Genomic DNA, 14,656 nt, shown 5'->3' on the forward strand with positions numbered 1-14,656 from the left:
GTTCTCCTCTCTGGGTCTTGCAGCCTAGAAGCAGTTTGTTTCTGTGCTGAAGCTGTGTGTCATGAAAGCAGAAAGAAGGTAAATTAGGACTGTTGTGAAGGCAATGAGCCTGGGGCTATGAATTCTAGGAACAGAAGAGAGAGCTACTAGGGAGCAATTTACAAGTTCCGTGACAGTGGGACTGCAGGTGAGAGACAAGAGGTTTGTTCTGAGTGTAGAACAATGTAAAATAGAATTGGATCAAGCAGTTACTAATAAGAGCTGGTATTTATTCAGGAAGTTTTGTATCATCACCAATTTATTTATGTATGTAACAAGCACTTAGAAGTGTGCCTATGAGTGCCTGTTGCTGCTCCTACAGCTACTCTAAAAACCAACCAACCAACAAAAAAAACTACAGCTCCTTAGAAGAGCATGCCATTTGGCTGCTCATCATACCCACTGTTCCTGTCACCTTCCAACCCTCCAATAACTCCTTCTTCATTTAAGATGTTAACTCCTGGGACTTTATCTTCTTCTCCATCTCACTTCCATCTTCACACTTGGGAACTTCAAAATAATGGTGTAACCTAGGCTTCCACTGTGGCCTCTTATCACTTTACATGAGTGCTCTTGCTAATGTCATCTTCTCCCAGACTTCATTTACTATTGATTGGCCAATCACTTCCATATTTGTTTCCAGCCCAAACATCTTTTCTGAGCTTCAAATCCATATATCAAACTGGATAGCTCTACATGGATATTTCAAGGAATCTCAAACTCAACTAGTCAAAATCTGAACTCATCATCTTTCTCACAAACCTGATTCTTTTGTTCTCAAAATCTTGTTATATGGAATCAATGTCTAACCAGTCACCCAAGCCAGAATTTAGGGGATCATCCCAGATTCCTCTGCACTTCTTAGAAGCTATGTCCCATTACTTACCACCTCCTGAAGCTGCACTTGTTTTCCATGAGTCCAGAGCTTCTCTGGTTCCAGAGAGTAAAAGTAATAGTTAAGAGGGCAAGTCTTGGAGTAAGCATGCCTGGATTCAAAGTATAGCTTCCAATTAATACTATGTAGTTGTTGGCAAGTTACTTAAGCTTTCTATTCCTTGGTATTCTCACCTGTAAAATGGGTATATAACAATATTGCTTACTTCATAAAGTTGCTAGGAGAATCAATTGCTATGCAAATACTTGGAACATAGTACATACTCAAAAACTTTTAAGAGATGTGGATGATATCAAGGATGATGATGCCTGAGTGATGCCAGTAGGGGTAACCACCTGGCTGCAATAATTGAGGGATTAGATTTGGATGATATCAACTGCTAAGTCTTAACCAGACTTTCAACCAATCCTTCTTCATTCAGCCCCATTCCACATCTCTGGCTTTAAAGGTATTCAGTGCCTCCAATTCCTAAGACTTTATAGGTTCTGGGGGGAAATTAGTTTGCATCTTAGAGGTGTTCCCTCTGTAGGCACTTCACTTTTTATGCTCTATACCTGCACTGTCTAACATGGTAGCCACTAGTCATATGTGGCTATTAAGCCATTGAAGTGTGACTGACTAGTGCTACACGTGTTGAAATGATAATATCTTGGGTATACGGGGTTAAATAAAATATATTATTAAATTAATTTCACCTGTTTATTTTCAATTTTTAAATGTGGCTACTAGAAAAGTTAACTACACATGTGACTGGCATTATCTTTCTATTGGATAATGTTTCATCTTACAAAATTTTGACACTTCTTGTCTGCTGTCATGTTTTCTCCCATTCTCTTTAGTCTTGTAGTTGATACACTTTATCTCTTTATTTTCTTTTTATGAGGTGTCTGGGGAAAGCAAAAATAAATGGGTGTGTTCCATCTGCCATGTTTAACTGGAAGTCATATCTGAGCTTGTCACAATCTGGCTCCTGCTCCAACAGTCTTATCACTTCATGTCCTGGCACCAACCCTATAGTCCAGCTAAAATGAATTACTAATAGTTTTGGGAACACATCAGGAAGCTTCAAGCTTTCACGTCTTTTCTTTCTTTGCGTCCTTTTCCCGGAATACCCTAACTCCTCCCACGCATCTGCCTAGTAACTTACCCACCCTTCAAAAACTGAAATTTCACCCACTCTCAGGAGCTTTTCCTGACTCCTCCTCCTCCCAGTTCAGCTGATTACTCCGGAGTCCAGAATATTTCCTGCATTTCTTGTTTAGATACCTATCTGCCCCACAAGGGAACCCACCTTATTCATCAGACCTTTTAGTGCCATTTCAGGCTTTGATACGTAGTAAGAACCAAAAGAATGTTTATTAAGTAAATGAATAAAGACAGTAACGAAGAACTGTGGCGATACAGAAGAAGGAGAGGCTGACTGAAAAAGTTTCATGAGGGTAGTATTTTTTCAGCTGTTCCGCAGAGAAGTTTTTAACAGGTGGAGATGGCGTTAGGAATTTTCTAGGCAGAGGGAACAAGAGAAGGTTCCCTGAAAGCAAGGAATATGCTGGGGCAATGGCAAACGATCCAGTTTAAACGCAGCATTGGTAAGACCAGATCATGCAGGGCATTAAGGTCATAGAAAGGAGTCTGATCATTGTTCTGAGCATAAAGAAGACTTTTTGAAAGGGTTTAAGCTGGGGAAAGAGATGATTAGACCTGCGTTTTAGCATTATTACCTTTGGCTGCGAGGGGCATGGGTAGAAGCTGGAAGACTGAGTTCACTGCGGTCCGGAGGAAACGGATGATGCGGCCTGGGGCGGGTGCGGAGCGGGTGGGCTGTGTCGGCGGTAGAACGCACAGGTGGTGGTGGGGCGGGCGGGAGGCCGAGGGGTTTCCAGTTTGCACACACAGGAGGGCGGCGGGGTACCACTCACAGCGCCGGGTGACCTCGCGTGAGCCGCGGTCCGCCCCGCACCGCCGAGCCGGAGGCGCACGCACCCAGCGCACTTGTCCCTCGCGCGTCGCCGTCGGCGCAGCCCGCGGTTCGGTCGCAGGAGGCCGCCGGCGCTGCGGTTCCGGTTCCGGTGGGCGTCGGCACCTGTGGCGAGGGCGAGCGGCCATGGCGTACTCGACGGTGCAGAGGGTGGCCCTGGCCTCGGGGCTCGTCCTGGCTGTGTCGCTGCTGCTGCCCAAAGCCTTCCTGTCCCGGGGAAAGCGGCAGGAGCCGCCGCCGGCGCCCGAAGGTAAGCGCAGCCTGCGCCCTCTCGGCCCCCGGCGCCGGCTCGGGCGCGGAGAGCGCTGAGCGGGGAGGGGCGGCCCCGGGTCTCCGTCCCCACCTAGACATCCACGAAACGCGGACTGGCCGGCGTTTGGGAGGCGCCAAGCACCACGGTTCCCTTGGCATCAGTGGGGAGCGGCCCAAGTCCACCGGGCGCCGGGTCCCTCCTGACCTCCTGCCGCAGGAAGGGCCATTAATGCATGCATACATGCCTGAGCATCCTCTAGGTGACATCTCACACACCCTTCCCCCGTCCCCTCACTTGCTTAACTCAACCTGTCACCATCTGGTCAGGTGCTTTGAGTCAAGAGGGCTCCCACTTGGATTCCCTCTGTAGGGTTTCCGTGTGCTTTCTGTCGTGCTTTGTGTGAAATAAAGTCAGTTCCAGTTGGTGGTGTTAACCTTAATTCGTTGTGTACTTTCAGTTTGGTGTTGGGCTCTCACTGCTTCAGCCTCTTTTTGTGCCTTTTAAAATATAACTTGTAGATTTTAATAATCCAGATTTCAACTACTGAGATGAACAAATCACTACATACCTCTTAAACAGTTATTTATCTGTTAATCCTTTGTTATTGGCATGATGATGTGGTGTTTAAAAATCCACCCTGTTGGTTGCATTCTGGGGTTTCACATAATGATTGAGTGTGAAGGCATGCATACCAAAGTCTGGGAGAAGGAACTAGAACAATTCTCTACAGGTCATGAAGTTCTATTGGCAGCTTTCTCCTTTAAGTTATCTCTGTAACATCCTTGAGACATGTTTTTACAGTCTCCAAACATTTCCGCTAGTGTTCAACCTGTTGATTCATGGACTGCTCCTTTTGCACTGATGTCAACCTTCCTCTAGTTTGTGCACACTGCCTGTAGTTCCACCCTCTTGCACATCATAGATTATAAATACTACAGGTGCAAAGCACCAAGCTCTAGGAGTGGAGGGCAGATTGAATCTAGAATTCTGTTTGTGGAATTTGCTTGATAATCCTTATGCTTGTAAAACTACCTACGTGGAAGAGACTTCTAAAAAATCTTTACATGTTTGTTCTTATTTTTTTCTTTCTTTCTTATTGCAAAACCCCAAAGGTTTTACTCACTTTGTCTAATGATACTGTCTGCCTTGAAGAAGGGTAAACTCATGATAATCTACAGCAGTAAGATTCTTCTGGAGCAGTATTTCACTGAATTGAATTCCCATTATGCTGAATTGTCTTGAATAAGTTCTAATGAATGAGTGGCAGACACTCCTCTGAAGGTTGTGGAGTATAGAGTGGAGATTAGACTTGGTTCTTTCCCTTGAGAACTCAAGTGCCGGCCGGTGTTTAATGTTCTCATCTTACAATCTTTGCGCTCTCTGTTCTCATTATTCCTGAGGTCCTCTTCCCTCAGCTTCCTTCTCATCATTCAAGTTTCAGCTCAAATGTAGCCCCCTCAGAGAAACTTTCACTGATGACCCTAGCAAAAATAACTCTTTCCACTTCCATCATTCCTTATTCCATCATGTTGTTTTGTTTTCTCTATTGCAGGCATTGCTGTATGATACAAAATTTTCTTATTTGTTTACTCATTTATTTTTTGTCTCCACCTTCTACAACCTAAGCTCCATGAGGGCAGGAACTTTGTCTGTCTTGTTTACCACTATTTCTTCAGCACCCGGCGTGTAATAGGCAGTCAATGATACTTTTAAAGGAATAATTTAGCGTTCTGAAGCTACTGATACTGTGAATTCTTTTTTTACATTAGTTACCAAAGTAGTATAATCTAGGCAAGAACTTACCTTGAAAGAAATATTCCAGTAACTGAAATTTGCCAACTAAAATCCCTACATTGACATTTTAAAAACAGTGACTCCTAACCATTTTTAGGTTACATATCCCTTTGAGAATCTGATGAAAGTATGCATTTTCTCCCTAGAGAAACGCACATACTGTTTATACATACATTCAGAATTTGAGTATCAATTCAGAGAATTCACAGAACCCAGAAAACCCCTGCTTTGAAGAAAGGGACTGGCCCGATTATTTGAAAATTCTTAAAATTTGTGTCATTGTGTCTTCCATTTCTGCCCATTGGGGAACACAGTCCCTTTTCCATATGACAGCCATTAAGGTAGTCTTTTAGCAAATATTTATGATGTACCCTTTAATATAGTATACACACAGTGTACAGATACTGTGGTTCCAAGAAAAAATTGGCCAAATTTCTGCCTTGAAGAACCCACAGTTTGGTAGAGGAAAACAGGTATCAGACAAGTGCACAAAAGCATCAGTTGCAGGTACTCAGGTCTTTGCAGGTGGAGAGGTGGAGACACACAGTCAAATGGTCAGTTTTATTGGGGGCTCAAGAAAGGTGTCATAGAGGAGGAGAGTCTGTGTGTGTGTGTAACAGCTTTCTTGAGATATAATTCACATACTGTACTGTTCACCCATTGAAAGTGTACATTCATTCGTTTTTAGTATATTTACAGAATTGTACAGCCAACACCACAGTCAATTTTAGAACATTTCGTCATCCCCCTGCCGCCCCAAACCCCACACTCTTTAACCATCACCCTTCAACCCCCTCCCTTCAGCCCTAGACAACCAGCAATGTACATTCTGTTTCTATGGATTTGCCTGTCTGGACATTTCACATAAATGGACTCATACAATATGTGATTTTTTTGTGACTGGCTTCTTTCACTTAGCATAATATTTTCAAGGTTCATCCATGTTGTAGCAAGTATCACTACTTCATTACTTTTTATGGCTGAATAATATTCCACTGTAAAGGTCTACCTTATTTATATATTCATCAGTTGATGGATATTTGGGTTGTTTCTATTTTTTTGTTATTAGGAATAATGCTACTATTAACATTTGTGTACAAATGTTTGTGTGGATGTATATTTTCATTTCTCTTGGGCGTATCCATTTGGGAAATGTGAGCATTTTAGTATGGCTGGAACTAAGAATAGACTTTCTGGGTCATATGATTGCTCTGTCTAACCATTTGAGGAACCACTAGACTGTTTTCCAGAGCAGCTGCACCATTTCGCATTCCCACTAGCAATGTATGAGGGTTTTAGTTTCTATACATCTTGCCAACACTTGTTATTTTCTGTCTTTTTAGTTATAGCCATCCCAGTGGGTGTGAAGTGGTATCTTACTGTGGTTTTATTTGCATTTCTTTGGTGACTGTGACATTGAGCATCTTTTCATGTGTGTGTTGGCTATTTGTATATCTTCTTTGAAGAAATGTCTATTCAGATCCTTTGCCCATTTTTAAATTGGGTTACTTGTCTTTATTATTGAGTCATAAGAGTTCTTTACATATTTTAGAGACAAGTCCATTATCAGATATGTGATTTGCAAATATTTTCTCTCATTCATTGGGTTGTCTTCACTTTCTTGATGGTGTCCTTTTAAGAAGAAAAGTTTTTAATATCGATGAAGTCCAATTTATCTATTTTTTCTTTTGTTGCTTTTGCTTTTGGTGTCATATCTTAAAAAGTCATTGCCAAATCCAAGGTCATGAAGATTTACACCTGTGTTTTCAAGCTTTATAGTATTTCCTCTTAAATTTAAGTCTTTGATCCATTTTGAGTTAATTTTTGTATATGGTGTGAGGTAGAAGTCCAACTTCATGTGAATATACAGTTTTCTGGCACCATTTGTTAGAAAGACTGTCCTTTTTACATTAGATTGTTTTGACACCCTTGCTGAAATTCACTTGCCTATAAATGTGAAAGTTTATTTCTGGCCTCTCAATTCTGTCCCATCCATATAGATATAGATAGACACTGAGAGAGAGATGGGGAGAGAGGTGTCACATATACCTATCTTTATGCCAGTTCCACACTGTCTTGATTACCCTAGGTTCGTTGTAACTTTTGAGATTGTGAAGTGTAGGTCTTCCAACTTTGTTCTTTTTCCAGATTGATTTCTAAGTCCTACGACCCAGCATTTCTGTATAAATTTTAGGATCAGCTTGTCAAAGTCTGCAAAAAAAAGCCAGCTGAGATGTTGAAAGATGATGTTGAATCTGTAGATCAATTTCGGGAGTATTACCATCCTAACAGTTTTAGTCTTATCAGTCTATGAAAACAGTATTTCTTTTTGTTTGTCTTTAATTTCTTTCAAAGAAGTTTGTAGTTTTCAGGGTACAAGTCTGATTTTGTTAAATATATTCTTAAGTATCTTATTTTTTTTGATACTCTTGTAAATTAAATTATTTTAATTTTATTTTCAGATTGTTCATTACTAGTGTATAGAAATACTATTAATTTTTGTGTATTGATATTGTATCCTGCAACCTTGGTGAATTATTAGCTCTAGTACATGATCATGTTGTCTACAAATAGATATAGTTTTACTTCTTTCTTTCCAATCTGCGTGTCTTTTATTTCTTTTTCTTGCCTAACTGCCTAGGCTAGAATCTCCAGTACAATGTTGAATAGAAGTAGTGAGAATGAACATCCTTGTCCTGTTCCTGATCTTAGGAAGAAAGCCTTCATACCGTTAAGTGTGATATTACCTGTGGATTTTTTGTAGATGCCCTTTATCAGACTGAGGAAGTTCTCTTCTATTCCTAGTTTGTCGAGTTGTTTTTATTATGAAAGGATGTTGAATTTTGTCAAATGCTTCTTCTGTGTCTGTTGAGATGATCGTGTGGGTTTTGTCCTTCAGTCTATTGATGTGATGTATTACATAATTGATTTTTTGACATTAAACCAACTTTGCATTCCTTGGCCAAATTGAAGAGGTAACTCTTAATCTGTGTTTATCAGCCAGATTGAAGAGGGCATTCTAGGCAGAGGGAACACAGAGGAAAAAGAAAAAACCAACCTAGAGCCTTGAAATAGCCTTAGAGTTGTAAGAGATGAGACCAGAGAAGTTGGCAGGAGCCAAAATGTGAAGATTTTTCCCTGCCATACCTGAGGAGTTTGGATATTATTCTAAAGGCAGAGGAGGCCGTCGTGAGTTTGTGAGTAGAAGAGAAACATCCAGTCTGGTTTTAGAAAGGACACCCTGGCAGCAGTGTAGAGGCTGCACTGTGAGGATTTCGTCAGGGAGAAGATTGTTGCAGTAGTCCAGTTGAGACATCCTGAGCATCTTTAAACCAGTGTTGTTGGGCTTATCAGTTAGGATGCTCATGACAAGTGACAGAATATTCAGCTTGAGCTGTCTTAAGACAAAAAGGGAATTTATTGTGTTGTCTAAATTAAAAGACCCTGTGTTAGAACTGGCTTCCAGTGTGGTTTGATGCAGAGACTCAGTCTCGTCAGGGCTCCAGTTCTGATTTCCTGTGTACTTTTCACTACTGGGTTTCTTCTCAAGTTGCCTCTGTCTTCTGCCTGCTCTTTTAGGGTAGCAACAATGGTTGCAACAGTTCCACACATCGCCTCCTCACATTCCATTGTCCAGAGAAAGTGAGAGTGTGTCTTGTTTTAAACCTTCCTTCACTGCCACCTTACTCTTATTTCTTCCCTCCCTTTCTTAGTAGTTCCGGCTAACGTATCCACCCATCTTAATGGCTTGAATTTTTGCAGTGCTGTGGGTGGAAAGAATATACTGCTTAACCACTCTGGAATTGAGAGTGATTCTCAATTAGAGGTCCTGAGGAAGAAGGACTAAATGGAGCGGGGGAGGCTGTCAACATTAGGTAGGAGGGAAGAAAACAATTTTAAGAGACATTTTTAAATAGAAGTGGAAGGTGAGGGAGAAGGAGGCGTCTTGAATTACTCTCAGGTTATTGGTTTAGGTGAATAGATTGATAGGTGATAACCCTTGACCAAAATAGGAATGGGAAAAAGTAGATTAAAGGGAAAGGTGGTAAATTCAAGAATTTGAAGACTAGAATCATGTCCCCTTCTTCAGTCTTTTTTCCTACGTTGACATCTCTAGCTCCCTCATCCGTTCCTCGTACGACATAGTTGCAAGTGTCTCAACACAGCCTCTTAGAAGGCAAACAACAGCAAGTGTAGCTGTTTAGCTTATGGAAGAGCAACCTATTGCCTCCCCCCACCCTCCTTTTTAAAATTCTTTACTTCTCTTAATGCATCCTGGGGATTGGTTTAGGTTTTTGGCCTTTTACTTGCTGACCTTGCTGTATGTTAGAATCCTAAGCTTCCTTTTTTTTTTCTTTTTTAATAGGAGCTACTCGTCTAGGTTTTGTTCATTTTGTACTATTAACTTGATGTTTTGGTCAAATATAGGACTTTATAGTCTTCCCTGTTGCGTTTTATCTGTTTTAATTTGGTTCAAACTTCTAGCCTCTTGAAATTTTTTCAGAGCATTCATTGTTCCATTCAGTGTATTTGTTTACCATCTCTCTCTTGATTTTTAAAAAACTTTCTTGTTAAAGACATTTTCAAACATAAGCGAAAGTAGAGAGAGTGGTAAAGTGAATCCACATCACTCTGCTTCGACAGCCATCATCTTTGTCATGGATATCCCCACCTGCTTTCCTCCCCATACCCTCGACTATTTTGAAGCAAATGCCAGACACTGGATCATCTCATCCTTAAGTACTTTAGTATACATCTCTAAAAAAATAAAGATTCTTCTTAAAACATAGCCACAATACCATTATCACACCTAAAACCACAATAATTCCTTAATGTCATTAAATATCCAGTTGTCGTTCAAATTTCTCCCACTGCCTCATAATTTTTTTTTCTCACAATTTCACCCTTGGCTGTGATCAGCATGTCTTCTTGATAGATCATTCAAATTATTTTTTTTATAATGTATTAGTTATTTGAAACTGCTCTTAGGGTCGTACCTATTCACTGAAACCTTTTGTGTAGAGTTATTCAACCAGGTGGTCATTTGATTGCTTTACTCCATCTAATTCTGTCCATCTTAGGCAGTGGTCTGCCTGCTTCCCCCCTTCCCCCTTTCAGTCTATTCTCAATGCAGCAGTCATACTAATTCTGTTAAAGCTTAAGTCTCTCCCCTCCACAAAGCCCTCCAGTGGATTCCTGGCTCCCTCAGGTGAAAAGACAAAGGCTGTACATGACTTAATAGGCCCTGCTTAATCCTCTTCCCCATTTCCTTCCATTTTTTCCTCTTTCTCCCTTTGCTTTGACCACACTGGCCTCCTTGCTGTTCCTTGAACATGCCACACATGCTCCCACCTCAGGGCCTTTGCATTTGCTGTTTCCTCTGCCTGCAGTGCTCTTTCTTGGATATCCATGTACCTTTCTTTCTTCTTCTTTATGTCTTCGCTCAAATGACGTTTCCTGAATCTTCTCTGGACACTCCAGCTAAAATCTTTACTTCCCCCAAACATATCCTATCCCCTTTGCCTGCTTTAATTTTTCTCCTTAGTATTTGTCATTATCTTATCTCTTTTCCCACTTGGAAAGGGGGCTCCATGAGGGAAGGTCTTTTTGTTTTGTTCACTGCTGTATCTCTAGCTTTAGACCAGGCATACATAGAGTAGACAATAAGTATTTATTAATGAAGGAAAGAATGGGTGAATTGAGTGAACTAATGAATGCTGGCTCATAGGTATCATGGTTTCTTCTGTTAGCATTTGTTAAGCCATTACCTTATTATTATTATTATTTATGGTTACATAAATTATTCTGCATCCATGTGATAGACTATTATGAATATAGTAAATTCATGAAGAGTTTTAAATGATATGGGAAAATTATATAAGTGAAAAGTAAAGATATATTCACTATATATATTCCCTGGAAAGAAATAGGCCAAAATTTTAACAATGGTTATTTCTGGATCATGGAATTATGGGTGGTTGTTATTCTTTACACTTTTCTGTACTTTCTCAATTTTCCATAGGTATGCATTTCTTTTATAATCAGAAAAAAAAAAACTTTCTTCCTTCCCACATCCACTCCATCAAAAAAATGGAAGAATCCTTTTTAGAACCTAACCTAAGAGCTACAACGTGTTCACTTCTCTATAGTTGAAAAGTCCACCATCCACCTTCTACTTCTGGCAGACTGGAGCAATAGTTATCTATCTCCATTCTTTCAAGATTTCTTTTCTTATCAACATAATTTCTTAAATTTTGCTTTTATTCAGTGATCTTATTTGCAAGTTTTTCCATTCCTCTTGGTAGAAGTTATTTAGTGAATAGACATGAACTTACCCTCCTCACCCATCTGGGACTTTTATTTACTTTCTCAGAATTGTTAGTTCTCTTCCATTTAGCCCAAAATTTATTCCCTTTGATACAGAATATGGAAGAAAAACAGCAGTTGAGGAGTTCTGCTTTCTCAGCATTACATTTTATCATCAGGCATTACATTTAGAGCCTTTTTGCTCTAAAGATACTCCTTTTGCTTTTGCTAGCAAGCACACTATGATTTTCTAAATCTTAATTATTTTAGACCTTGGCTTCCTTGTGTGGTTCTTCCAAGTCTTGCTGTTCATTCATGCTGATTGCTTCTGTGTCTTTCTGTTCATCTTTTGTCTGCTCTTTTAGAAGAGCTACCTGTGCATCTCCTTTTTTGCCTCTGCCTTTCCTACCTGCTTGAGAATTTTTGAAATGCCCAAGCAGAAATGCATATTAAGAGCTCTCCTTTTAGAGAGGGTCTCATGCCATGGAACTGTGTCTCTCTGTTTTCAGAACTTCTTAATTCTGCCTTCTGAGAGCCTGTGCCGTACAACCTCTGCTTTGTTGCCACAAATACTAAGTTGGGATGGTCTCTCTCTCCTATGATTCTCCTTTCATTTCACCGACCAGTTTCTTCTTCAGCCAGAGTAGCAGTTCCCCTACTCACATTAGGTACCTGTGGAATGTGAACGTGTCAGCACACCAGGTCAGGAATTTGTCAGTTGTTCCAGTGTTAGCTGACTGAGACGTTGAACAGGTGCCAGAGCAGTTGAAGCCCTCCAAGATGACAGTATGCTGCTTCTATGCTAGAGCTCACTTCAGGAGAGTCCTGCACACCACCTCCACTTGGCCGGCCCTGTGTGCTCCTATAATGACATCTGGCATCTCTCCTGCTGACCCTACCTGTCCATGTTTTCCAGTGAACATCTCACTGTGAATGCCCATAAATAGGGTTTCTCACCAGCCCCTCCCAGGTAGCCCTGTTCTTCTGGAATAGCTGAGACTTTTGTCACCATGTTCTCCTCAAGTGAGGCCTACCCACTGAGGCCGGAGGTGTGAAAATAAACACACACACGTATATGTGTGTATACATATATAACACACATATACATACGTACCTACTTCTTTGTTATCTTAAATTAGCTCTTTGTGTGTTGGTATGTAAGTATCTGAGGACAAATGTATTATTTTGTTCTCTTACCTTTTCTTTTCTCCCAGTGAAATATCAGGTATCTACTCTGGAAGAGTGTGCAAAGATGAGAGGAGACAATTTGAGAGACTGTGAATGCATGTAAATTAGATACTTTTTCAAGTTCAGAAACTTATAGGTGAGTGGGTATGGAGCAGAGTGGTGGGTGTGGAGCACCTTGATTAGTCAACCTGACTGCTGTTTTCTCTTCTCAAAACTGTGAAATTGAAAACACTCAGGATAATGAAGTAAAAAACTGTTTTTAGCCCTGACAGTGACTGGGCTGGGTCTTGAGATTCCAGTAAGGCCTATAGGCACAGTATAAATCATCGAGATCAGTTCAACAAAGTGTACAGCATGCAGGACCCAGGGCATGCCCTGTAGGATACCCAACCATAGAGCAAACACTAGACTTTTATTCAATAAGTTCTTGATTTGTCCTCTAGCCACAGAGCACCAGGAATACACCTGTAGTTGAATAAGTTGGATTTATTACTTCTTGTAGCAAGGGAGAATACACACCGTGGGGCAGCAGGTGGCATCTCAGTAAGAGTGTGTTAGAAAAATTTTTTTTTTTGAGGAAGATTAGCCCTGAGCTAACTGCTGCCAATCCTCCTCTTTTTCCAAGGAAGCCTGGCCCTGAGCTAACATCCATGCCCATCTTCCTCTACTTTATATGTGGGACACCTACCACAGCGTGGCTTGCCAAGCGGTGCCGTGTACGCACCCGGGATCTGAACTGGGGAACCCCAGACTGCCAAAGCAGAACGTGCGAACTTAACCGCTGTACCACTGGGCCAGCCCCAGAAAAATCTTATTATAGGATTTGGGTGTGTGTTAGGTGATGATGAGGAAGGTTTAAGGATGTGGGGCTTTACTCTGGATTGGGTGCTGTCAGGAAGTGGGGCAGATTCTATGGCTGGGTATCTTAATAGAGTTTATCTAAAGGGAGAGCAGACTAGAGAAAGGCTAAAGCTGTTAATTGATGAAGCAGCAGTCACTTGTTATCCAGGAATGGAGGCTATTTGATATTTTTTGGCTTAGACGGTATTCATGTTTTGTCTGTGTTTAGGTGGATTACAGAGTGGTCTTACTTTTTTGTCTTGATCCATCGTGGTCACAGAATGGCTTTGTCTGATGTTGATGTTCTGAAATTGCTTATGATTAAGAGGAGAACACCAAGACCTAACTGTGAGTGCCCGGCAAGCTCATAGCAACACCAAGACTTAGCTGATAGTACCAGGCCAGCTTCTGGATGTTGGAGGCTGCTTTTCTTGTTCTCTGATATGATTTGTAGGTTTCAGTCAGCACTGATGGTACTTAGTAGAAGATGTTACCTATTTCTGTTTCCCAGTGCTTTCAAGCAGAGGCTGTAAGATACGTAATTATAAGTCTTGAATAAGGCCAGGTGTGGTAAGTGCAATTAAAGAGGTTCAAGCAGTGTGTTCTAGGTGCATGGGGGTGACATGAGAAAATGCTTTGGAGGTGAAGGCAGTATTTGGCCTGGGCCTTGGAGGATAGGCTGGGTTAGATATGTGGAGTTAAAGAGAAAAGAAAAACCATCAGAGTAAGCAGAAAGCAAAGGCTTCGAGGCAAGAAATCGCAAGGCTGGCTCCAAGCACAGTGAAAAGTGTAGTTAGGCTGAATCAAGAGTATGTAATGGGAAGGAAGTATGAAGAGGTACTTTTGGACTAGATTATGGAATTGTTTAGGAATTCAGTTTGTAAGGGAAGGAAAATCAGAATTTGTTAAATACCTGCTGTGTGTGCTGGGTACTTTGTATATGTCATCTTATTTAATCTGTAATCCTTGTAAAAACCCTGAGAAGTAGGTATCATTATACCCATTTTACAGATGATGAAAATGAGCTCCAAAAAGTTTCATTTAACCTCCATTTAAATGGTTGGAGGAACAGTCAGGATCTTAACTAATAACTGACCAAAAAGATGGTACTCATTTTAGTTCCTTTTGCTGCCTCGTATAACACAGCCTCTTGTCATTAGTGGGAACCATTGAGAGCTTTTGATCAGAGAAATGGCAAGACAAGTTAGAATTATGCTTTAGGAAGATTACTCTGGTAACAAAACAGTAATAGTTAACACATACTGAGTATATGGACTAGGACCTGTGCTAAGCAACTTAGACACACAAATGTCTCTTAGGATGAATTGGGAGTGGGGAGATTGGTAAAAAATGAAGGAAAGAC

At 40.9% G+C, this 14,656-nt stretch overlaps 1 protein-coding gene across 2 annotated transcripts in view; it reads left to right on the forward strand.

Annotated features, from left to right (window-relative positions):
• The first annotated feature begins 2,237 nt into the window (after nucleotides 1-2,237).
• RIC3 (RIC3 acetylcholine receptor chaperone) overlaps nucleotides 2,238-14,656 on the forward strand; it is a 48,269-nt gene continuing 35,850 nt past the window's right edge. The window contains exon 1 of one of the 2 annotated variants that reach the window (XM_046685407.1): nucleotides 2,238-3,162. In XM_046685407.1, coding sequence (XP_046541363.1) covers nucleotides 2,673-3,162 — 490 coding nt within the window. In that variant the 5' untranslated portion in view covers nucleotides 2,238-2,672. The remainder of the gene's footprint in view (nucleotides 3,163-14,656) is intronic. The other variant, XM_046685406.1, reaches the window with a different exon arrangement.

Source organism: Equus quagga, chromosome 14 (genome assembly GCF_021613505.1).
Source record: "Equus quagga isolate Etosha38 chromosome 14, UCLA_HA_Equagga_1.0, whole genome shotgun sequence".
Lineage (NCBI taxonomy): Eukaryota > Metazoa > Chordata > Mammalia > Perissodactyla > Equidae > Equus > Equus quagga.